Source organism: Physella acuta, unplaced genomic scaffold, assembly GCF_028476545.2.
Source record: "Physella acuta isolate Inbredline_101_S28 unplaced genomic scaffold, ASM2847654v3 ptg000316l, whole genome shotgun sequence".
Lineage (NCBI taxonomy): Eukaryota > Metazoa > Mollusca > Gastropoda > Physidae > Physella > Physella acuta.
In genome coordinates this window covers 244,707-268,303 of record NW_026731835.1, presented here as the reverse complement: position 1 = coordinate 268,303, position 23,597 = coordinate 244,707, and the positions used below count along the sequence as shown (strand labels likewise).

General features: G+C 34.1%; 2 protein-coding genes across 4 annotated transcripts; both read left to right on the top strand.

The window, feature by feature from the left end:
* The first annotated feature begins 3,083 nt into the window (after positions 1 to 3,083).
* LOC131940420 (uncharacterized) lies at positions 3,084 to 21,936 on the top strand. Of its 3 annotated transcripts, none has more exons than XM_059299034.1 (16): positions 3,084 to 3,160; positions 3,894 to 4,010; positions 6,407 to 6,492; positions 6,667 to 6,766; positions 7,395 to 7,598; positions 9,358 to 9,471; positions 9,692 to 9,900; positions 10,068 to 10,161; positions 10,482 to 10,685; positions 13,473 to 13,598; positions 13,806 to 14,014; positions 14,188 to 14,281; positions 14,651 to 14,854; positions 18,680 to 18,822; positions 20,102 to 20,231; positions 21,562 to 21,936. In XM_059299034.1, the coding sequence occupies exons 2-16, from the start codon at positions 3,932 to 3,934 to the stop codon at positions 21,684 to 21,686; spliced, it is 2,121 nt and encodes a 706-aa protein (XP_059155017.1). In that variant the 5' UTR covers positions 3,084 to 3,160; positions 3,894 to 3,931; the 3' UTR covers positions 21,687 to 21,936. The 3 variants fall into 3 exon arrangements, with proteins under 3 accessions (XP_059155017.1, XP_059155016.1, XP_059155019.1); XM_059299033.1 differs by having other exon boundaries at positions 9,358 to 9,528; XM_059299036.1 differs by lacking the exons at positions 3,084 to 3,160; positions 3,894 to 4,010; positions 6,407 to 6,492; positions 6,667 to 6,766 and adding an exon at positions 6,788 to 7,065 and having other exon boundaries at positions 9,358 to 9,528.
* A 276-nt stretch (positions 21,937 to 22,212) lies between these two features.
* LOC131940425 (putative per-hexamer repeat protein 5) lies at positions 22,213 to 23,238 on the top strand. The gene has a single exon (XM_059299044.1). The coding sequence runs from the start codon at positions 22,213 to 22,215 to the stop codon at positions 23,236 to 23,238; it is 1,026 nt and encodes a 341-aa protein (XP_059155027.1).
* The last annotated feature ends 359 nt before the right edge of the window (positions 23,239 to 23,597 follow it).

Genomic DNA, 23,597 nt, shown 5'->3' with positions numbered 1-23,597 from the left:
TCAGCAAAGAAGAAGTACAAAAGTATTCTTAGATAAATTTGACCTATCATGGACGAATATTTATTTTGACAACGGAAAAACAAATGTAGAGAATAATACTGTTACTGTGTGTCTTGTTGGTTATTGTTATGTCCCTTACTTGTATTTACTATTTGGTAACCTCTGTTGTCAGTCAGTTACTGTGAGAGAGACCTGATCAGTGTTTCTTCCAGACTTTTTCTACGAGATGCCGGGAAGAAACTGTGGACCTAATGGTTAGAGAATGATCTCTTAATGTAAACTTGATGACATCTACGCAATAATGTAACAGAGTAGCAGAAAAATGAAATCCACTGACGATTCATCGTGCCTTTTATTGAGACATGCAATCACCATACCGTGAAATGTTATTTTACAGAAGCATTTTTGCACAGAAGAAATGAAGATTAAAATAACTGCCTTTCACTACTTTTTTCGCACACAAAAAAAAAATCAACAAAACAAACCCGAGCTGGCTATTTGACTGAAGCTGTGGGCGATAAGAAAGACGAATAAGATGATGCACCGCCTGCTTCTTCGTTCTTAAGTGTAAAGTTGGAGGGATTTTCTCCAACACATTTAAGTATTACGTGGCAACCTGTGATGCACCGTTTTGACCATTGACTCCTTTTTCCGCCTGCTTTTCTTTTTGGATTTGATTGCATAGCCTTTGTCCAACCAAGAACAAACTACATAAACCGGGAGTGATCTCCCTTAAACTTTCTCGAATTATCAATATATAAGTTATAACACTACGGGGGATGGCTACTCGGGATATAGACACTATTTTTAATCCATTTTTAATTACTTAAACTTTTTAAAATAGAATCTTATAGAAAAAAGAATTGCACACCAAGTGAACACCAAACAAAATGTATGTAATAGTGCGGAATATTATTAGTACTTTATAAATTCACATATGTTTTTTGAGAAATCGGAAACAGCTTAAATTACTACTTTCGGTCTACGGAAATTACTCAAAATTTGACAGAAAGCAGATATTTAGATCTTTTACTTACCTGTGAAATTTCATGTATCTATCTGAAATAGTACTCAAGTTAAAGGCTTTTGAAAAATTCAAAGTAGAAAAAGTACCACTTCCGGTTATCGGAAATCGCTCAAGAGTTGATACGGATCTACGATTTTGATAAAATACTTATAAATGAAATTTCATCAAACTAGCTGTAACGGTACTCAAGTTATCGTGTTTACAGACATACACACAGACATACGGACAAGATTGCAAAATTATGTTTTTCAGTATCAGTGAGGTGTAAAACGTCGAGATTTGCAAAAATCTCGATTTTTTTTCACGATTATAATACTTTCTCTATACTTCGTTTATACGAGAAAGTAAAAAAAAGGAACATTACTTTGCCAATTACTTTTTGCGTTATGGCTTCACGTGAAAGGTGTTTTTTTTTTTTAGCTGTATGAGCATAATTACTACTGTACGCACTTGACATCTGTAGGCCTATGTCTAATAGTTTTGTGTGTGTGTGTGGTGAAAATTGTTTTCACTCGACAGTTAACTGGGGGATTGTTCCCCCTTAACAAACTCTAAATGAACATCGGCTCTTGACCTTGTATCTTCCGTTTTGTGAATCTCCACTTATCTCAACACAACATTAAATATATATATATATATATATATATATATATATATATATATATATATATATATATATATATATATATATATATATATTAAAAACCCTTGTAGTAATACGCTTTTAAAAATGCACTGAAAATAAGAAAACAACACATTTTTGTTCTTTAATAGAAACATTGTCACTAAAATAATATTTAATCTATCCGTACCTTGACTTACTGCACCGGACTACACCCGACCTTGCAACGCCTCTACATGTAAGTGCGTAGTACGTGCATGATAAAACTAACATGAATACAACAACCTCTTATGACCAAAACAACAGAACGTAATCGGCCTCACATGTAGGTTTCTGATCCCGGCTAAATATCCTGTTTACTGTTACGTTTACAAGTATATTAAAAAAACAACTCTCAAGTATAGCGCACTCAAAACAAAACTCTCAAGTGTAGCCAACAAAGCAAAAGTCAGCATAATGTCGTGAAAGTCTGAAAGAGGCAAAAACTAAATTGAAATGATATTTTTAGATAATTGAAAAATAAATCCATAGTAAAATATTCATAAATAATATAAATATTATTATATATGAAACTTGGGAATATGATAAAAATACTAATTTAAATAATTAAAATTAAATAATTTGTTATTAAATCATCATAAGATATATTTCTTTTTTTAGTCTATAATTGAAGATTATTTATGTAATTTTTTTTCTAGAATCAATACTTAAATTTGTATAGGCCTACGTGTATTGCGGTCTTCTTTTCTTTTAATGTATTGACATAAATATTGCATGTTAAATGAAGTCAACATTCAGATTACCCAATAACTAGGCCTAATATTTAAAAACATATTTTTTTGCATTTTAAATAAAAAGTATATAGAAACCATACGATTAAAAAAACACCCGAAAATGATTAAAATAATTGATAATTAAATTAATAACAGCAACGCAGTTACGCCTATTTCAAAACAAAGTACAATAAAGTAATTTATCTTCTGCTTTGATCAGTATGTATTTGGCGTAACTAAGCTATCATTGGTTTGAGATTTTAATGTTTTAATGTTGAATAAATATTTAACTGCCAAATCTAATTTCAACACTAGTGTCATTTCATACGGGTGGATGATAATTGATGTTAATCTTATGAAGGGTGTGAACAAATACCGTCAATAAGTACCGTTTTTAAATAAATGACCTAACAGCATTTGTTAATTACTGAGGAACAAAGATAACCCAAGCATAGCGATATTAAAAAAAACACTACCAATGCAAAGGTTTACGAAAATAAAAACCTAAACTTTAATTATTAATTTTAATTATGTTCGGATTTTGTACCCCGCACCCAAACTACCCGCCCCCTCGTCCTCGCATTGCAGCTCGCTGCATCTAAGTTCTAACAAGCGTGTTATATCCTGTCCAGTTACTCGTCCTGGACACAAAAGTATAAAAAGTATAAATAAAAACCCACCAGACGGATGTAACTCAAAGAGAATTTTTTTTTTACTCAACGCAGCATCACCAAACAGGTACAAAAAACTCACTTTCTGTTATATTTTAATGATAACCTGCAGCCTCACCAAACTGGTAGAAAACCACATTATATGTTAAATTTTGATGATAATTTGATTGTCACAACGAGTACAACTATTGTATTCTTTTCCAGAGTTTAAATCATTGGTACATTTTAAAATTCGAAAGTAGATATTTAACATTACACAGTAGCAGAGATTATAGCTAGAGACACAATGAAATGGCGCTCATTTGTTGATGTGCACCCATGGCCATTGAGAGATGACGAAAGTAGATATCTGATGTGTGCTTGGACTATAAGTAACTCTCCCTTTTCTATTCGACGCTTTAGGCTAGTCTAAAATACATACAAGTTGATACAGGAGTATCAAATGAGCTATTAGTTATTAGCATTAACTAAACTATAACGAAACCGCCGTATAGTGAGGGACACTGGTAAACGTTTTTCGGGGGGAGTGGAGGGAGGGCGCTCCTCCGACTTACATCCTCCTCCGCCCTCGAAGAGATACCTGGAAGAAACTATGTCTGCAAACAGAAACTCTATTCATAATACATTAATACATTTATAATTTTAACAGTTACACTATCGGCTCTTATTCCCTTTATTCTATATCGCTTTTTAACCTTTCCGCCCATTATATTTATTGTAAATTGTATGCTTAATTCCCGCTTCATGTATAGAGCTTCGATTAGACTTAATTGTTGTTTAAATCTCATTGATTGCTCTAGAACTCATTTGCTTAAACAAGTGAAGAAAGGGTGGCAAAATGTCTGCCTGGATCAACACGATGAACATTTTTACCTGCAGTGTAATGATTTTCGTCTCACAAGTGGTCTGTACACAAGGTAAATATCTATACTCAAGGCTGTTCTTAGATCAACATTCTCTTAACATTTATTAAGTTGACAAAGTAGGCTACATCCCGACAACCCCCCTGCATGCAAACTCCTCTGCAAACATCGTACCCCCATTATAAACCCCGAAATATCCGACCCCATGTAGGGAACAAAAATGCTAAATAAAATAAACCGGGAGTGATCTCCCCTAAACTTTCTCGAATATTCTTATATAAAATAACAGGGGATGGGAACTCGGGCTATAGACATGATTTTAAATCCATTTTAAATACTTTAACTTTTAAAAATAGAATAAAATCTCGTAGACAAATTAATTGCACACCAAGTGAACGCCAAATAAAAAAAGCGCATAATGGTGCGCAATATTATTAGTACTTTTAAAATTTACATTAGTTTTTTCAGAAATCGGAAGTAGCGTAAATTACTACTTCCAGTCAACGGAAATGACTCAAAATTTAACAGAAGGTAGAGAATTAGATCTTTTACTTACATGTGAAATTTCATTTATCTATCTGAAATAGTACTCAAGTTATAGGCTTTTGAAAAAATCAAAGTAGGAAAAGTACCACTTCCGGTTATCGGAAATCGCTCAAAAGTTGATACGGATCTACGATTTTGATAAAATACTTATATATGAAATTTCATTAACGTAGCTGTAACGGTACTCAAGTTATCGTGTTTACACACGGACAGACAGACACACAGACACACAGACAGACACACAGACATACGGACAAGATTGCAAAATTATGTTTTTCCGTATCAGTGAGGTGTAAAACGTCGAGATTTGTAAAAATCTCGATTTTTTTTTTTTTGCACGATTACAAGACTTTCTCTATACTTCGTATATACGAGAAAGTAAAAAAGAGTAGAATAGCTATTAAATTTAAGTAATTGAAAATCAATTTTAAATGTTTGTCAGTGAATTTAAAAGTTTCTATTGATAACACTAGGGAAATGCGAATGTATATTGTCCAAGCTAAGGTGGCTCAATTGTTTTATGGTCAAAAATATTAGGTACCGATGTCTTCAACAACATGGTGAGTAGAAAATGGTAAGTAGAATATGATAGTAGAATATGGTGAGTAGAATATGGTAAGTAGAAGATGGTGAGTAGAATATGGTGAGTAGAATGTGGTAAGTAGAAGATGGTGAGTAGACGATGGTGAGTAGAATATGGTCAGTAGAATATGGTAAGTAGAAGATGGTAAGTAGAAGATGGTAAGTAGAAGATGGTGAGTAGAATATGGTAAGTAGAAGATGGTAAGTAGAAGATGGTGAGTAGAATATGGAAAGTAGAAGATGGTAAGTAGAAGATGGTAAGTAGAAGATGGTGAGTAGAATATGGTGAGTAGAATATGGTAAGTAGAAGATGGTAAGTAGAAGATGGTGAGTAGAATATGGTGAGTAGAATATGGTAAGTAGAAGATGGTAAGTAGAAGATGGTAAGTAGAAGATGGTAAGTAGAAGATGGTGAGTAGAATATGGTAAGTAGAAGATGGTAAGTAGAAGATGGTAAGTAGAAGATGGTGAGTAGAATATGGTAAGTAGAAGATGGTAAGTAGAAGATGGTGAGTAGAATATGGTGAGTAGAATATGGTAAGTAGAAGATGGTGAGTAGAATATGGTAAGTAGAAGATGGTAAGTAGAAGATAGTGAGTAGAATATGGTCAGTAGAAGATGGTGAGTAGAAGATGGTGAGTAGAATATGGTAAGTAGAAGATGGTGAGTAGAAGATGGTGAGTAGAATATGGTAAGTAGAAGATGATGAGTAGAATATGGACAGTAGAAGATGGTGAGTAGAATATGGAGAGTAGAATATGGTGAGTAGAAGATGGTGAGTAGAAGATGGTAAGTAGAATATGATGAGTAGGATATGGTAAGTAGAATATTGAAAGTAGAATATGATAAGTAGAATATTGTAAGTAGAATATGATAAGTATAATATGGCGAGTAGAATATTGGCTCCTTGATATTTATGATTGTGTTAATGAATATAATTTCGTTGCTGATATATATTTTTAAACATTTTGATGATTAAAAGAAACATAATAAATGCATACGTTTTCATGTGCCTTAATGCTGATAATAATAATGTTATTCCCTGAAGAAAAGAACAAATATAATTAAATGAAGTTTGGCAGTAAATGCTATTCCTTGAAGTCTTTAAAAATATATAATTACAGTAAGATTGATTAAATATAAAAATAATCAAAGATACTGTTTAATTTAGGTGCACCAAGTGGTTGCCTGTCGACTATTGCAAGAAAGTTTTGTAGTTAGATCCTGTTTTACTTTTTTTTTTAAATTAATTTTCACGAGAAGAGAATAATAGGTTAAATAAAATAAAAATAATCGTTTGATTTTATTTTACTCTAAACTAGCAACCCAAAGTGTCAACTATAGTGATGGAGAATTGCTTGTAAAGTATGAGATTTTCAATACACCAATGTCTTGGCATAACGCAGAGGTAAAGTATAATACAAATGTAGGACAAATAGCCTATGGTATAATAAGTTATAATTACATTACCCTTAATACAATACTTAATATACCATTTACTTTGTTACAATTCATAGTTTGAAAAATACATTTTCAATTTTAAAAAATAAAAAAACAAACACTTTCCTCTATTGTTATCTAGAAATTCTGCTCGAATTTCACTAGGAAAAGGTCTCTGGCAAAAGTTTCTTCACTTGAAGAGATGAATTTGCTAAATTCTCAAAGGACTTTTGGACGAAGTTGTATGTATTTTTAATAATATAATTATGCTTTTACGTCCGTAGAACATTTAATTTGTTTTCCAAAATAAATATTTACTTTCAGTATATCACCTCAATAATCATTTCAATATTTGAGAGTTTTGACGACAGTAGAGAAAGTCAATGCGTCTCGTTATATCATGTCAGGATGGTATTTCGGATAAAAGCAGAGGGCTTTTGACTCAGAAACATAATGAAATTTAAAAAAAAAATCCCAAGAAATTTGGGCTTCTTACAGATCAATGGAGTGGCCTAGCGGTAGAGAGCTGGATTGCTGACCCGTAAGTCTCGAGTTTGAATCCGGGTACAAGTCAGTAGACCGTACCTTTGTCCACCCAACTCTGATGGGTACCTAACTCACGTTAGGGTAAGTAAAGGCGGCTGAGCATAGTGCTGACCACACTATCCCTTCATATGCCGAGGTCACAGAAACAAGTGAACTCTACTTCACTTGCCCCGTAGACCGTCAGGCTTGAAAGGGAATTTTACTTTTGTTTTTTATAGATCAACAAAAACGATTAGCAAAATAATAAAACTAGTTCGTGAGATTAACCGAATAAGTTAGTGTTCAAAACTCGCGATACATGCACAAATTAATTTTCTTCCCAAGTATGGCTTGGCGCTAATGACATATTAGAAGAAGGCAAATGGATGTGGACAGACGGTACAAAGGTTGATATGACGTCATTGTGGGATCGTAATGAACCTAACGATGAGTTCGGAAGAGAAGACTGTCTTCTGATAAATTATGGAGGGGGTTTCAATGACGTTCCTTGTTATATGTCTCTAACATTTGCTTGCATGGAGTTTAATGGTAAGTACTCATTCTTTTTTTTCTCGTTTACAGAGTATAGAGACGGTATTGTAATCGTGCACCAAAAAATTGGAAGAAGACATAATGAGTTTAATTTCATGCTCACAAACAATCTAAACAATGTTTCAATCACATTAACTACAACATGTACCACACTCAGTAATTCACAAAGCGTGAGATCAAGACGAAAATGAGTAAAAGTCTACAGCGAAACCCATACAAAACACAATTATTTTAAAATGAATATTTTTTAATGTATGGTTAAATTTATTTAATGAGTCTGTTATTGTTTATTGTTTGAATTATAATATTAAACTCCGTTTAATTGTCTCGAATGCATTTTTACTACTTGTGAAGATCAATGTGCGATTATAGTGTAAATACTTAACATTTATGACAATTTCAAGTACAAAAACACATTTTAAATTTAACAACCTCAAGAATTTATAGTTCGTGTTAAGTAAATCCATCTCTTAGAAAATTATTCTGGCTTTTTTTACAAGCTTTTATTTAACTCACTTCCTCTGTCTGTCGTCAGTCATCAGTCTGTCTAGATCGAAACGCCGGAGCGAAATTTCGGACACTTCTACTTGACAGATACGGTTCACAGTTGGCACGTGGGTCGAGACATGAAGACAATGCAATCTGAAATTAAATTTGACTTAATTGGATGGCTAATTAATTTTTTATGAATTAATTAAAATTTGGACCGAATTAGTAGGCATGTCAGTGGCGTAGCGAGGTCGGGTGTCACCCGGTGAGGCACTTAATGGTGTCACCCCCTCCCCCCCCCCCCAGAGGCATAGAGACCCTTCCCAGGTACAAACTTTCAAATTTTCGATTTGCACCCCCCCCCCTTAAACTTTCGATTTGCACCCCCCCCCCTCAAGTTTTCGATTTGCACCCCTCCTCGAGTTTTTCTCTATATATTTTGCTATTTTTTGCCTTGGTGTCACCCCCCTAAATTGTGTCACCCGGTGCGGTCCGCACCCCCGCCCCCCCCCCCCCCCCTAGCTACGCCCCTGATGTCTATCCAACCACACCACACGCGTCATCACGTTCAATAGCTGTGCCATCACGTTCAGTAGGCGCGCAATGGTTTTTAGTCATGTAACTCTATTGTAAATAAAACATGTAAAGTACTGAAAAAATAAACCGGGAGTGATCTCCCTTAAACTTTCTCGAATATTCTAATATAATTTGGAATATAGACATGATTTTTAATTACTTAAACTTTAAAAAATAGAATCGAATCTCATAGAAAAAATATTATTAGTACTTTAAAAATTTACATGCGTTTTTTGAGAAATCGGAAATAGCGTAAATTAGTACTCCCGGTCAACGGAAATTACTCAAAATTTGACAGAAGGTAGAGATTTAGATCTTTTACTTAAATGGGAAATTTCATTTATCTATCTGAAATAGTACTCAAGTTATAGGCTTTTGAAAAATTCAAAGTAAAAAAAAGTACCACTCCCGGTTATCGGAAATCGCTCAAAAGTTGATCAGGATCTACGATTTTGATAAAATACTTGAAAATAATAAAATAAAATAATATGAAGTTTACATGTCAGAAAGCGTGATATTTATTTACATACAAACCGTGGTTTTTGTTAGTTTATATATTATGTTAGAAACATTCAAAAATGTTGGGTACTTTAATAAAGTAATAAATAAAACTAACGAAAATATCGATTCTTGGTAAATTTGAAAACTGCGTTCCTTTGTTTGTATTTAAATACCACATCATGTTCTGCAGAGACAACAATGCAACCAGAAACTACGGTAACATCCGCACCATTGAAAGAGTTGGATGAATTTCTTATAGATCAAGATCATGACTTACATACAACGCTAGAGGTGCCAAATGCTGGTAACATTTCTTTCAATAAACATAACTCTGTATATGTCAATGACTCACACACGTTGGGTATGCTTTTTCTTTTGTATTGTATTATAGAAAACTAATTTTTTGTCACAGTTAAGCCACGTTGTTTCGAATAATCACTGAAATTTTATTTTTTATTATGTTGAATAAGGAGTTAGATTGTTGGAAAATCATTATCTTCATAGAAATGTATTTACTTTTATAGCAGCCTTGACGTCACCGCCATCGACCGTGACTGATGAATCAACTGCCAAAGAATCACCCACAGACAGATTCATACAAAGCAGAAACAGCTCATTTATAGACAGGATACCAAAACCGTTGAATGTTCCATTGAACAAAGTCGTTTTTTCTAATGACAAGCTTTTCAAATACGAGATCTTCCATACACCAATGTCTTGGGATAACGCAGAGGTAATGTTATATTATAACGTAGTAAAGATATAGCTGATGTCAAACACGCTAAAAAAAATAATCACTATGATTAATATACTACATTAAATATACCATTAGCATTTCTCAATTAATTGTTTGAAAAATAATTTTTTAATTAAAATAACACACTTTGCAATATTCTATAGAAATTCTGCTCGAATTTTACTAGAAGAAGGACCCTGGCCAAAGTTTCTTCAGAAGAAGAGTTGGTTTTACTAAATTCTATACGTGAAAATCAAAGTATGTATATATTACAATATATTACAATAATAATTAAAATTTTGATAGTAATTGATTTATGTTTTTTGAATATCCAATTTGTTTTTCAAAAATGAAAAATGACTTTAATATTACCTCGATATAATTTTAATTATTTGTGTTTTTAATTCTTTCTACATTAGTGTTATTTAGAATATGAAATAAATTTAGAGAGCATCCATTATTTTTTGGGAGCTGTTAAAATTGGATATTAGTGAGAAAGTCGCCGCTTATGAGATGAACCAAATATGCTTAGTTAGAAAAACCCTCATTATTTGCATACATTTATTTTTCTTTTTAAGTATGGCTTGGTGCTAATGACATATTAAAAGAAGGCAAATGGGTGTGGACAGATGGGACAAACGTTGATATGAGGTCAATGTGGAATTATAATGAACCAAATGACCTGTTTGGAAATGAAGACTGCCTTGTACTAAATTACGGATGGACATTCAATGACGTTCCTTGTCATTTATCTTTCGAATTCGCTTGCATGGAGTTCAATGGCAAGTACTCATCCTTTTTACTTTCTCGTATATACGAAGTATAGAGAAAGTATTGTAATCGTGCACAAAAATCACTTGAAATTTTAACAATGTTCACCGTATTACACCTCTGTCTTTCATCACATCCGAAGTATAGAGGACTTATTTTAATCGGGCAAAAATTATCAATCCAGATTTATCAAAATTAAGAGGTTTTATGCGTAATCCAGTCTGAAAAACTGGGCTTTGCAATTCTGTCCGTATGTCTGTGTGTCTGTGTGTCTGTCTGTCTGTCTGTCTGTCCGTGTGTAAACACGATAACTTGAGTACCGTTACAGCTTGGTTGATGAAATTTCATATTTAAGTATTTTATCAAAATCGTAGATCCGTATCAACTTTTGAGCAATTTCCGATAACCGGAAGTGGTACTTTTTCTACTTTGAATTTTTCAAAAGCCTATAACTTGAGTACTATTACAGATAGATAAATGAAATTTCACATGTAAGTAAAAGATATAATTCTCTACCTTCTGTTAAATTTTGAGTAATTTCCATTGACCGGAAGTAGTAATTTACGCAACTTCCGATTTCTCAAAAAACTAATGTAAATTTTTAAAGTACTAATAATATTGCGCACTATTATGCACTTTTCTATTTGACGTTCACTTGGTGTGCAATTCTTTTGTCTACAAGATTTTATTCTATTTTTAAAACTTTAAGTATTTAAAATGGATTAAGAATCATGTCTATAGCCCGAGTTCCCATCCCCTGTTGTTTTATATAAGAATATTCGAGAAAGTTTAGGGGAGATCACTCCCGGTTTATTTACTTTCTCCTTTATACGAAGTATAGAGAAAGTATTGTAATCGTGCAAAAAAACAAAATCGAGATTTTTACAAATCTCGACGTTTTACACCTCACTGATACGGAAAAACATAATTTTGCAATCTTGTCCGTATGTCTGTGTGTCTGTGTGTGTGTGTCTGTGTGTGTGTGTGTGTGTGTAAACACGATAACTTGAGTACCGTTACAGCTAGGTTGATGAAATTTCATAAATAAGTATTTTATCAAAATCGTAGATCCGTATCAACTTTTGAGCGATTTCTGATAACCGGAAGTGGTACTTTTTCTACTTTGAATTTTTCAAAAGCCTATAACTTGAGTACTATTTCAGATAGATTAATGAAAGTTGATATGTAAGTAAAAGATCTAATTCTCTACCTTCTGACATATTTTGAGTAATTTCTTTTGACCGGAAGTACTTATTTACGCTATTTCCGATTTCTCAAAAAAACGCATGTAAATTTATCAAGTACTAATAATATTGCGCACTATTATGCACATCTTTATTTAGCGTTCTCGAGGTGTGCAATTAATTTGTCTACGAGATTATATTCTATTTTAAAAAATTTGAGTATTTAAAATGGATTAAAAATCATGTCTAGAAGTCTATATCCCGAGTTGCCATCCCCCGTAGTGTTATATTAGAATATTCGAGAAAGTTTAGGGGAGATCACTCCCGGTTTATTAAAAAAAAATATTATTCAACGCCTGTCGTATAAATCAAAGTTTTAAAAAAGACAAGCCACACGTTTTCTGGTAAAAAAAAAAAGGTTACACATTTACGTACAAGAAGCACTTAAGGGAGAGTTTTTTTTTTTTAAATTCAACTCTAGGAAAAAGTCATAGGAAAAAATTACATTGAGTTAAGTCAAAGAATCGTCACTTATTTTTGATTGCATTAGAATATGATAATAAATTTAAGACTGATAAAATTTGAGGGGGGGGGGGGGTGCAAATCGAAAGTTTGAGGGGGGGTGCAAATCGAAAATTTGAAAGTTTTTCCCCGGGAAGGGTCGCTACTCCTTTGGGGGGGGGGGGGAGGTGACACCATTGAGTGCCGCACCGGGTAACACCCGACCTCGCTACGCCACTGCATGTAACATATTCAGAAGTGTGTATGTTTTTCAAAATCTCATTGTTAGCTAGATTTAAACGGATATTTTAACAAACCTTGTATGTATTATGTTTTTAAACTAACTTTCAATTAGCGCAAAAATTGGAGGAAGACATAATGAGTTTAATTTGATGTTCACAAAAACTTTAAACAATGTTTCAACCACATTTACTACTGCATGTACCACACTCAGTAATTTACTAAGTACGAGATCAAGACAAAAATACCAGCAGGACACAAAAACGACATTAATACACAATGAGGAGGGACAAGGCAAAATGAGTAAAAGTCTACGGTGAAACTCATACAAGACACAACTGTTTTAAAATTAATATTTTAAAAGTTTGTTTAAATTTTTTTAATTAGTCTGTTGTTGTTGTTTTTTTTTTTTTTGCATCATAATATTGAATAAAATTGATGCTCTCGGGTAAATTGTCTCAAGGGTATTTTTACTTATTGGGAATATTAATTTGCGATTATAGTGTAAATACGATCGCCTTAAAGTTGATAAAAATTTCAAGTACAAAAACACACTTTAAATATAATTGTCTCAAGAATGTACTATTTGTAACAAGTAAATCCATTTCTTAGATCCATCTCTGTCTGACTTTTTTTTCCAGTGACTTTTTTCATAAAATAAAAAAAAAATGTTTTTATTAAATTCACAAGTTGGATGTCGGAGTGGCTCTAAACTAATATGAATTTTAGATGTCAGAAAGCTTGATATTTTAACCAGATACAATCCGTGTATTTGTTAGTTTACATATTACGTTAGAAAGATTCAAAAGTGTTTGTAAATTTGAAAACTGTATTCCTTTTTTTAAAATTTAAATACACTATCATGTTCTGCAGAGACAACAATGCAACCAGAAACTACGCCATCAACAACGGTAACATCCGCACCATTGAAAGAGTTGGATGAATTTTTTATAGATCAAGATCATGACTTACATACAACGCTAGAAGTGCCAAATGCTGGTAACATTTCTATCAACAAACTTACTGTATATGTCAATGACTCACACACGTTTGGTTTGCTATTAGTAATATAATGTATTAAAAAACAATTGTTTCATAGGCCACGTCGTGTCACTGTTATTTAATTCGAATGGTGTTGAATAAGGAATTAGGTTGTTGGTAATTCATAGCTGCATTATTTTCATAGAATTATGTTTACTTTTGTAGCAGCCTCAACATCGTCGCCATCGACCGTGACTGACGAATCCCATGCCAGAGAAACACCCGCAGACAGATTCAATCAAAGCAGAAACAGCTCATTTATAGACAGGATACCAAAACCGTTGGATGTTCCATTGAACAAAGTCGCTGTTTCTAATGACAAGCTTTTCAAATACGAGATCTTCCATACACCAATGTCTTGGGATAACGCAGAGGTAATGTTATATTATAACGTAGTAAAGATATATATGATGTCAAACACGCTCAAACAATTAATACTTAAATTACAATTAATATATTACATTAAATATACCATCAACATTTCACAATTAAATGTTTGAAAAATCAATTGTTGAATTAAAATAACACACTTTGCTCTATTCTTTAGAAATTCTGCTCAAATTTTACTAGAAAAAGGACCCTGGCAAAAGTTTCTTCACAAGAAGAGTTGAATTTACTGAATTCTATACGTACAAACCAACGTAAGTATTTATTACAATAATAATTAAAATAATTAAAATAATTAAAATAATTATAATAATTATAATAATAATTTACGTCTTTTGAATATCAATTTGTTTTTCAAAAACGAAAAACGACTTTCATATTACCTCAATATTATTTTCAAAATATGTATTTTTATTCTTTTTTTTTTTTACCATAGTGTGATTCAAATTTAAAATATGAAACAAATTTATATCTAGAGAACATCCATTCTTTTTTTGGCAGCTGTTGAAATTGGATATTTTTGAGAAATTCTCCGATTCTTGTTACATCTCCGAAAAGAGATGAACCAATATCGTTAGTTTGAAAAACTCGTATTAAAAACATACATTAATTTTCTTCCCAAGTATGGCTTGGCGCTAATGACATATTACAAGAAGGCAAATGGGTGTGGACAGATGGCACAAACGTTGATATGACGTCATTATGGGATCTTGATGAGCCCAATGATCAGTTTGGAAACGAAGACTGCCTTCTGATAAACTATAGAGGGACGTTCAATGACGTTCCTTGTGATATGCCTCTGGAATTCGCCTGCATGGAGTTAAATGGCAAGTACTTATTCTATTTTTTGCATCATTTAACGCCTGTTTTGTACATCAAAGTTTTAAAGAAGACAAACCACACTTTTGCTGGTTAAAAAAACTATATAGTTACATGCAGGGAATAAGTAAGGGGTAGTTTTTTTTTATTCGACTACAGGAAAAATATGACAGCAAATGTTCCTACGACCCAAAGCTCCACTTTTTGATTGCATGGAATCTACGTATAAACTAAGACAAATTTGATAGAAAAACATATATGCTTAAATTAAATAAACAATAAATAAATGTTTACATTTTTTATATTTTCGGGAAGTTATATTGCTGTGTTAATAGCACATGTAAGAAATATATAGAAGTATTTATTTTTTGTATTTGATTATGTTCAAGATTTAAACTAATGTACTCACATATGCAGGGTGTATTTTAGGTTTTTCGTTTACTAACTTTGAATTAGCGCAAAGCTGGAAGAAGACTTAATGAATTTAATTTAATGTCCCTAAATATTCCATATTTCAACAATTACTACCAAAATGTATCAAAACTTATTACACAAAAAAAAAATTAAGATCAAACGGCTAAACCAATACAAAGCAATATACGTTAAAAGTAATATTTTCAATTGTATGCCTATATTTTGATTAGTATGTTGGTATCTATTTTGTATAAGTAATAATTACTTAACCCATATTCTGCTAGCGTCCCACTTATGGGACGCTTGGTAAAAAAATTGCTAAAATTTATTAAATACTAGTTAAAACACAAATTATGTTTCATTGTATTTGAAAATGGCTAAACTATTGAATTTGTGTGTGTTTTGTGAAAAAAATTTATTTAGAAAAATGTTATAGTTCCGGATTTGCAGGACTTGTCAAAATGGCGGAAAAAAGAAAACAATCGCACAGGATAATGCATATCTTCTAAAATATTAACATTTTAAGTGCAAAATACATTTGAAACTTGTAGCAGTACCATATTTCTATCTGATAAAAATTTAAAAATAACAATTGTTTTTTACTACTTCGTTATATCAAGTGTACAACAAGCGTCCCATAAGTGGGACGCTAGCAACGAATGGCCCCATGTACATTGTTACACAAACGTCACATTTATTGGACACTAGCGAGAAACACATATGCAAATGTTTATGTTAAATGGTTATTTATGGTGAAACAATTGTTGACTTTGTTAACTGCTGAATTTGGGGTGTTAAGTAGTATGTATAGATATTTAATTATGACCTTGACCTATATTTATGCAGATTGTTACACAAACGTCACATTTATTGGACACTAGCGTGAAACACAGATGCAAATATTTATGTTAAATGGTTATTTATGGTGAAACAATTGTTTAATTTGTTAACTGTTGACTTTGGGGTGTTAAGTAGTATTTATAGATATTTAATTATGACCTTGAGCTGTATTTTCGTATATATTATTGTATTAGAAAATTGCAAATATTGAAAAAAAAAATTTTATTTTTAAGTTTTCAGAATTACACTTACTGAAGTATTTAATACCATTGAATACAAACTAATTTAGTATCGCTGTAAATTTACTAGCGCGTGATATTAAAATTATAACAAACCAGAATAATAACAATGGCCACGATTTAGGTGAAGTAATTCAGTCAGGGGGGGTTGGTTAACTCTCTTCATATAAGAGGGCTTAAGCTACATATAGCAGAAATGTGAATTAGCTGTGTACAGTTGTCATGCCCCAATAATATCCCCCTCCAAAGGTTACCGATACCAGCTTTACTTTGTTAACTTTTTAAGGAGATTCCTGGTGTTAGATTGGGAGCTGTTCGCATAGTGAGGTGCATACATGGATGAGAGCCATGAACACTCAATACAAGCCCCCAAAGACGGATCCGTGCCCTAGAAATAAGATGTCTGATGTCCTAATGTACGCCTGTGGGGGGGGGGGGGGGGGATAGCGAGGGTAACAAAAGAGAAGATGGCTGGATGACATCTGGGACTGGACCGGAAAATCTTTTGCAAATTCACTAAGGGCAGAGTTTCTTTCAGGCATCATTTCGGAGGAGGGGGGGGGGGGGGGCTCTGCCCCCAGAAGAAAATGGAATTTATATACAAAATATACTTTTACCAATGTCCACCCTTCCCCTGAAGTTTAAGTCCCCACCCCTGAAAATTTCAAGTACGCCCCCCAAAAAATTAATTATTTATATTTAATTATATTACAGTTTCGATGAATAATAACAATATTTGTGAACATGTGTGTATAATTAGATGTACTAGTCACAGCTTTACTTATTTCCAAGTGTTGTTCACTTTGATGGATGCTAGATTGAAAGAAAACTAGACTTTTGAACATAATTTCTGCATTTTAGACCATGGTATGGCTAACCCAATTGATCATTATCAGTATTTTTAGCTGTCCTAAACAATTAAATCATTGGTCTAACAATACAAAATCAGTACACAGCTTAATTTTCGCGAGATTAGCCATATTTCGTGAAAAATGATTTTATTTTTCAATAAATGTACATGGGGCCGTTCGTTGCTAGCGTCCCATTTATGGGACGTTTTTTAAAAAATCGATATTTAAAAAAGTATTGATTTTAAAAAAAAATCCATAGTCATTCCTTCATTCAGTGCCCAAAAGCTAAACCATATCAAAAAATTATAAAAATTTGAGACCTTGGGATAATATGGGTTAATAGGAAGATCAATGTGCATGTATTATAGTAAATATTAATGCCTTTAAAGTGTATAAAAATATAAGTTTTAAAAACAATCTCGCTACTGGTTGTTGACTGTTCATATGTATTTCTGTATTCCTTTAAAAAAAATCTTATTCACATTTTACTGTGACTTTTTTTACTTTCTCGTATATACGAAGTATAGAGAAAGTATTGTAATCGTGCAAAAAAAAAATCGAGATTTTTACAAATCTCGACGTTTTTACAAATCTCGACGTTTTACACCTCACTTATATGGAAAAACATAATTTTGCAATCTTGTCCGTATGTCTGTGTGTCTGTGTGTGTGTGTGTGTGTGTCTGTCTGTGTGTCTGTGTGTAAACACGATTACTTGAGTACCGTTACAGCTAGGTTGATGAAATTTCATATATAAGTATTTTATCAAAATCGTAGATCCGTATCAACTTTTGAGCAATTTCCGATAACCGGAAGTGGTACTTTTCCTACTTTGCATTTTTCAAAATCCTATAACTTGAGTACTATTTCAGATAGATAATTGAAATTTCACATGTAAGTAAAAGATCTAATTCTCTACCATCTGTCAAATTTTGAGTAATTTCCGTTGACCGGAAGTACTAATTTACGCTATTTCCGATTTCTCAAAAAACGCATGTAAATTAATTATAAAGTACTCATAATATTGCGCACTATTATGCACATTTTATTAGGCGTTCACTTGGTGTGCAATTCTTTTTTTTACAAGATTCCGTTCTATTATAAAAAGTTTAAGTAATTAAAAATGGATTACAAATATTGTCTATGTCCTGAGTTGCCATCCCTCGTAGTTTTATATTAGAATATTCGAGAAAGTTTAGGGGAGATCACTCCCGGTTTATTTTTCCTGTGACTGTTTTTTCCTGCTGCCGTGTATCATAAATAACATAAATTTATGATAATTTGACTGTTAACTAGAATTTAGCCGTCGCTCCAGTAACATGACATTTAAGTTGCCAGAAAGCATAATATTTCAACTACATCTATATTATTACTTTATTTTTAGGTTTTATTTTATGGCTATTTAAAGCAAATAAAACTAACGAAAAAAATTAAGCGTCGGTTCTTTTGCCGTTTGTGAGTTTGATAACTGTATTTTTTTTTTAAAAAAGATCAACCCAGAAAGATCGCATTTACAATTGGGTTATCTAAAACGTTGGATGTTCTGTTGAAAGATGTCATAATTTACAATAAAGTTGTATCAGATATTGGAGGCAACTACGATAGCAGCACTGGTGTTTTTAAATGCCTCACAGTAAGTACATTATTAAAGTTAGGGGTCACCCATAAATGACGTCACGCTTTTATTGACGATTTTTTTCCTCCCCCCTCCCCTCCGTCACACGTCGTCACAAAAAGCCAGACCCCCCCCCTAAAATGACGTCACACCTCAGCCTACACCCCCCCCCCCCTCAAAATCGCTGTTGAATTTTTCTTAAAACATCGATATTCTTCCACAAATCTGGTCAAAACTCTGTCAACATAGAGTATTTTGATCAATGCCTATTACAATTTATTAAAAACGTTTTCTAAAACGCGAAATAACGGCTAAATCTCGTTTTCTAACATTGCTTTTTTTAAATGCAAAAAAGTGACGTCACACCATCTGAATCCCCCCTCCCTCCCCCTCATCACACACCGTCACAAAATTACGGACCCCCTCCCCCCTACGAGTGTGACGTCATTTATGGACGACCCCCTTATTTTAGAGAAGCTATTTAAGGTTTAAGCGTACTTAAAACAAAAAATTAACAACGTTTTACTATTTACATCTAATTGTATAAAAATTGTGGTCATGAGTCCAAGCATTTTTTAAAAACTGTACGATGCTATAAATTCATACTTTAATTAATTGGTTATGTTTGAGTCCACACAGCATAATAAGATACTATGTGCACTAAAAAGAAGAAGATTATTTTCTTAAAATATAATAATGCTTCACCACTATTTATATAACTATAAATAAAAATGTGAATCTCTAATAAAATTATAGTAAAGGTATTCAATCGCTAATAAATATTAATTTGTAACTCATTTTTTTTTAGCGCAATTTCCATTCTGGAGAATTGCGTTTATTAACTCGTCATTTCTGGGAATGGATGGATGGATGAATGAATGTATGGATGAATGTGTGTCCGGGCTTTAAGTCGTATCTCCTCCTCAACGAAGCAATATCGATGACTAGTTCCAAAAGCAATTATGTTAAGCAAGTTAGAGAATGAGCATAGGCCATAAAAATTCCGGGTTTCTTTCATGTATTTCCCGGAAAAGCCATATCTCGGCAACCAGGCCACTTAGCGACTTGAAACATGTACCAATCGATTTCTGTCATAATTTAGAACAATATTGCCGAAGAAAGTTTTCAAAAATATCCTCTCGTTCGGTCACAAATTTTAAAATTACATAAACACCTACAAACCGATCGTTCTTCTAGCTTGAACGCACCCCAACATTATACGTCAGAGCTATTTTTAGATAACATAAGGAAATTGCGCACAAATGTCACTAGACTTTTTTAATTAACTTGTTTAAAGGCTGGCGTGTATTTTTTCCAAATTCACGGCGCTGCTGGCAAAGGGAAAGAACTGAGCCTGTCTCTGATGAAGAACAAAAACAAAGTTGCTTCCCTGTACAGTAATACAAAACAAGAGCTGTCCCTTGCAGGTAGGTTTCCATAGTAGAGACAGCTTCTATAAATCCAACCTTCTTCCTCTGGATCTCACTACACCTGATATAAAACGGGAGTTAACTTTATATTTAAAGACTCTTAAATCCAATCTCTTAACACTGAGCTATATTATTAGTAAGAGCAACAAAACCTGTTTGAGGAGATGCATTTAAAAAAACCCACACGTTTAAAGCTCTTTTTGGTGTTTGGTATTTCTTCGAGCAATACAGAAAATGCCAATTATTTTATCAGTTCCTCTACAATCAGAATAGCATAATGAAAATGTTAGGGACAAATGTGAAAATCTACTATTTAAATTTAAAGGGAATCTAAAATAACTGACTTTTAGCTTTAAAAAGGTAATAAAATTGTGGTCATGAGTCCAAGCATTTTTTAAAACTGTACGATGCCATAAATTCATAGCACATTTATTTAGAGTTTAAAGTAAGTAAAATTCCCTTCCAAACCTGACGGTCTGCAGGGCAGGTGCAGTAGAGTTCACCAGTTTCTGTGACCTCGGCATATGGAAGGATAGTGGTGTCAGCACTTTGCCCAGCCGCCTTTACTTTCCCTAACATAAGTACCCATCAGAGCTGGGTGGACTCAGGGACGTTCTACTAACTTGAACTCGGATTCGAACTCTAGACTTTTCGGGTTAGCAGTCTCTACCGCACAGAAAGAAAAGCAAACACTTGCAAAAATAAAATAAAAAACATTAATCAAACGACCACAACAAACAAAGCAATCACACTTAATTTAATAGCACGATTAGATAAAGAACAGAAGTCGAAAATAGACTGGAAGCAACGGCTATTAAACATAGACAGAGAAATTATTGAAGCTAAAATAAAGGCTAAGAAAACTTTTTAAAAGAATTTTAAAACATTTTTAACATTAACAAGATTTATCACTGATAGACATACAGTAAATGTAGAACTCGTTAGTTAAAAAGTTATGCAATTTGAATATTAACAACCATGTTTGTTTGGCAATATTAACATTTTCATCATCTTGTTTAAATGCTTGAACGTCAAAGTTTATAAATAACAAATTGTTCAAAATTATGTGCATTACTTATACAAAGACAATAATTCTTTACATTTACACTAATTCTAACACGTTTGAGAATTCTTTGAATCTTGTTTAAAGCTACCTTCCATTATTACTATTTTTATTGACATAAACTAGGAAGGCTATTATAATATAGACCTACTTGTATATTTCCGTGCGAGAGTAGAATAAATGAAAAAAAAATATATTAAAACATCTTTGATAGTATTAAAATGTAAGTGATTTGTTTGGTAAAAAGTTGCGTATCATCCATAGCTAACTCGGCAGTGCTGCTGTTGGAGGCTGGTGATGAGGTGTACGTTGAATCTTCCAACTGTGGCAGTCTGTACGGAGAAGAGCATCACGTGATCAACACTTTCTCTGGTTTCCTGCTGGACTAGTCCGTCGTCGGTGCTTAAACATTGCTAGGATTTTATCTCCTTTAAAAATCTCACCGCTGTTTTCTGTGTAATCAACTGGCTTTAAAAAAAATGCTCACGCTTGCACGCTTTAAGTAATAAAAACACACACACACGTACCAAAATAAAATACTTGGAGTTGTATTGAGTTATTTGTTATTATGATTATACACATAAACTCTACTTCCTCTGCCTGTAAGAGATTGTTGCCTTTTTATACATCGATTTCTGTGTAATTTTTGTATTGCGTATTGATTGACACGGTTACCTGCTGAGAACTGTTTCTTCCAGAATTTTTTCTCCGGCGGGAGGCGGGGGGGGGGGGGGGGGGGGGGGGGGGAAGGATGGGGAAGACACTTGATATTTTCGGGGGGCGGACACTGGTAAAAGTACATGTTTTCTATATAAATTCCATTTCGTACGGAGGGAGGGGTCGGTAGACTTTCTTCGGTGAATGAGATGCCTGGAAGAAACTCTGGCTGCGAATAGTTAAAAACTGGAAACTGAAATGAAACGGACATGCCACAAGATCGTTAGGTCTACAAAGAGAGTTGCCAGGCAGGTACAGGATCCAATGGATAGACAACACGAGGGAATAGACGGGTTGGACACTGGGAGTGGCACAGGTAAATGGTTGGATAGACAACATGAGGGAATGGACGGGTTGGACACTGGGAGTGGCACAGGTAAATGGTTGGATAGACAACGTGAGGGAATGGACGGGTTGGACACTGGGAGTGGCACAGGTAAATGGTTGGATAGACAACATGAGGGAATTGACGGGTTGGACACTGGGAGTGGCACGGGTAAATGGTTGGATAGACAACATGAGGGAATGGACGGGTTGGACACTGTGAGTGGCACAGGTAAATGGTTGGATAGACAACGTGAGGGAATTGACGGGTTGGACACTGGGAGTGGCACAGGTAAATGGTTGGATAGACAACATGAGGGAATTGACGGGTTGGACACTGGGAGTGGCACAGGTAAATGGTTGGATAGACAACATGAGGGAATGGACGGGTTGGACACTGGGAGTGGCACAGGTAAATGGTTGGATAGACAACATGAGGGAATAGACGGGTTGGACACTGGGAGTGGCACAGGTAAATGGTTGGATAGACAACATGAGGGAATTGACGGGTTAGACACTGGGAGTGGCACGGGTAAATGGTTGGATAGACAACATGAGGGAATGGACGGGTTGGTCACTGGGAGTGGCACAGGTAAATGGTTGGATAGACAACATGAGGGAATTGACGGGTTGGACACTGGGAGTGGCACAGGTAAATGGTTGGATAGACAACGTGAGGGAATTGACGGGTTGGACACTGGGAGTGGCACAGGTAAATGGTTGGATAGACAACGTGAGGGAATTGACGGGTTGGACACTGGGAGTGGCACAGGTAAATGGTTGGATAGACAACATGAGGGAATTGACGGGTTGGACACTGGGAGTGGCACAGGTAAATGGTTGGATAGACAACATGAGGGAATGGACGGGTTGGACACTGGGAGTGACACATGTAAATGATTGGATAGACAACATGAGGGAATGGACGGGTTGGACACTGGGAGTGGCACAGGTAAATGGTTGGATAGACAACATGAGGGAATAGACGGGTTGGACACTGGGAGTGGCACAGGTAAATGGTTGGATAGACAACATGAGGGAATGGACGGGTTGGACACTGGGAGTGGCACAGGTAAATGGTTGGATAGACAACATGAGGGAATGGACGGGTTGGACACTGGAAGTGGCACAGGTAAATGGTTGGATAGACAACATGAGGGAATGGACGGGTTGGACACTGGGAGCTTTTAAATAAATTTTCCTCCCCCTTTTGGCGTCCCTTTGGGTTCGGCGCCCGTCGCGGACGCCCCACCCGACCT

Coding starts and splice junctions, on each gene's coding strand:
- LOC131940425 (XM_059299044.1), top strand. CDS start 22,213: ATGAAACGGACATGCCACAAGATCGTTAGGTCTACAAAGAGAGTTGCC.
- LOC131940420 (XM_059299033.1), top strand. CDS start 3,932: ATGTCTGCCTGGATCAACACGATGAACATTTTTACCTGCAGTGTAATG. Junction 13,599..13,805: donor GCTAGAAGTGCCAAATGCTG/GTAACATTTCTA, acceptor TTACTTTTGTAG/CAGCCTCAACATCGTCGCCA. Junction 18,823..20,101: donor GTGTTTTTAAATGCCTCACA/GTAAGTACATTA, acceptor ACTTGTTTAAAG/GCTGGCGTGTATTTTTTCCA.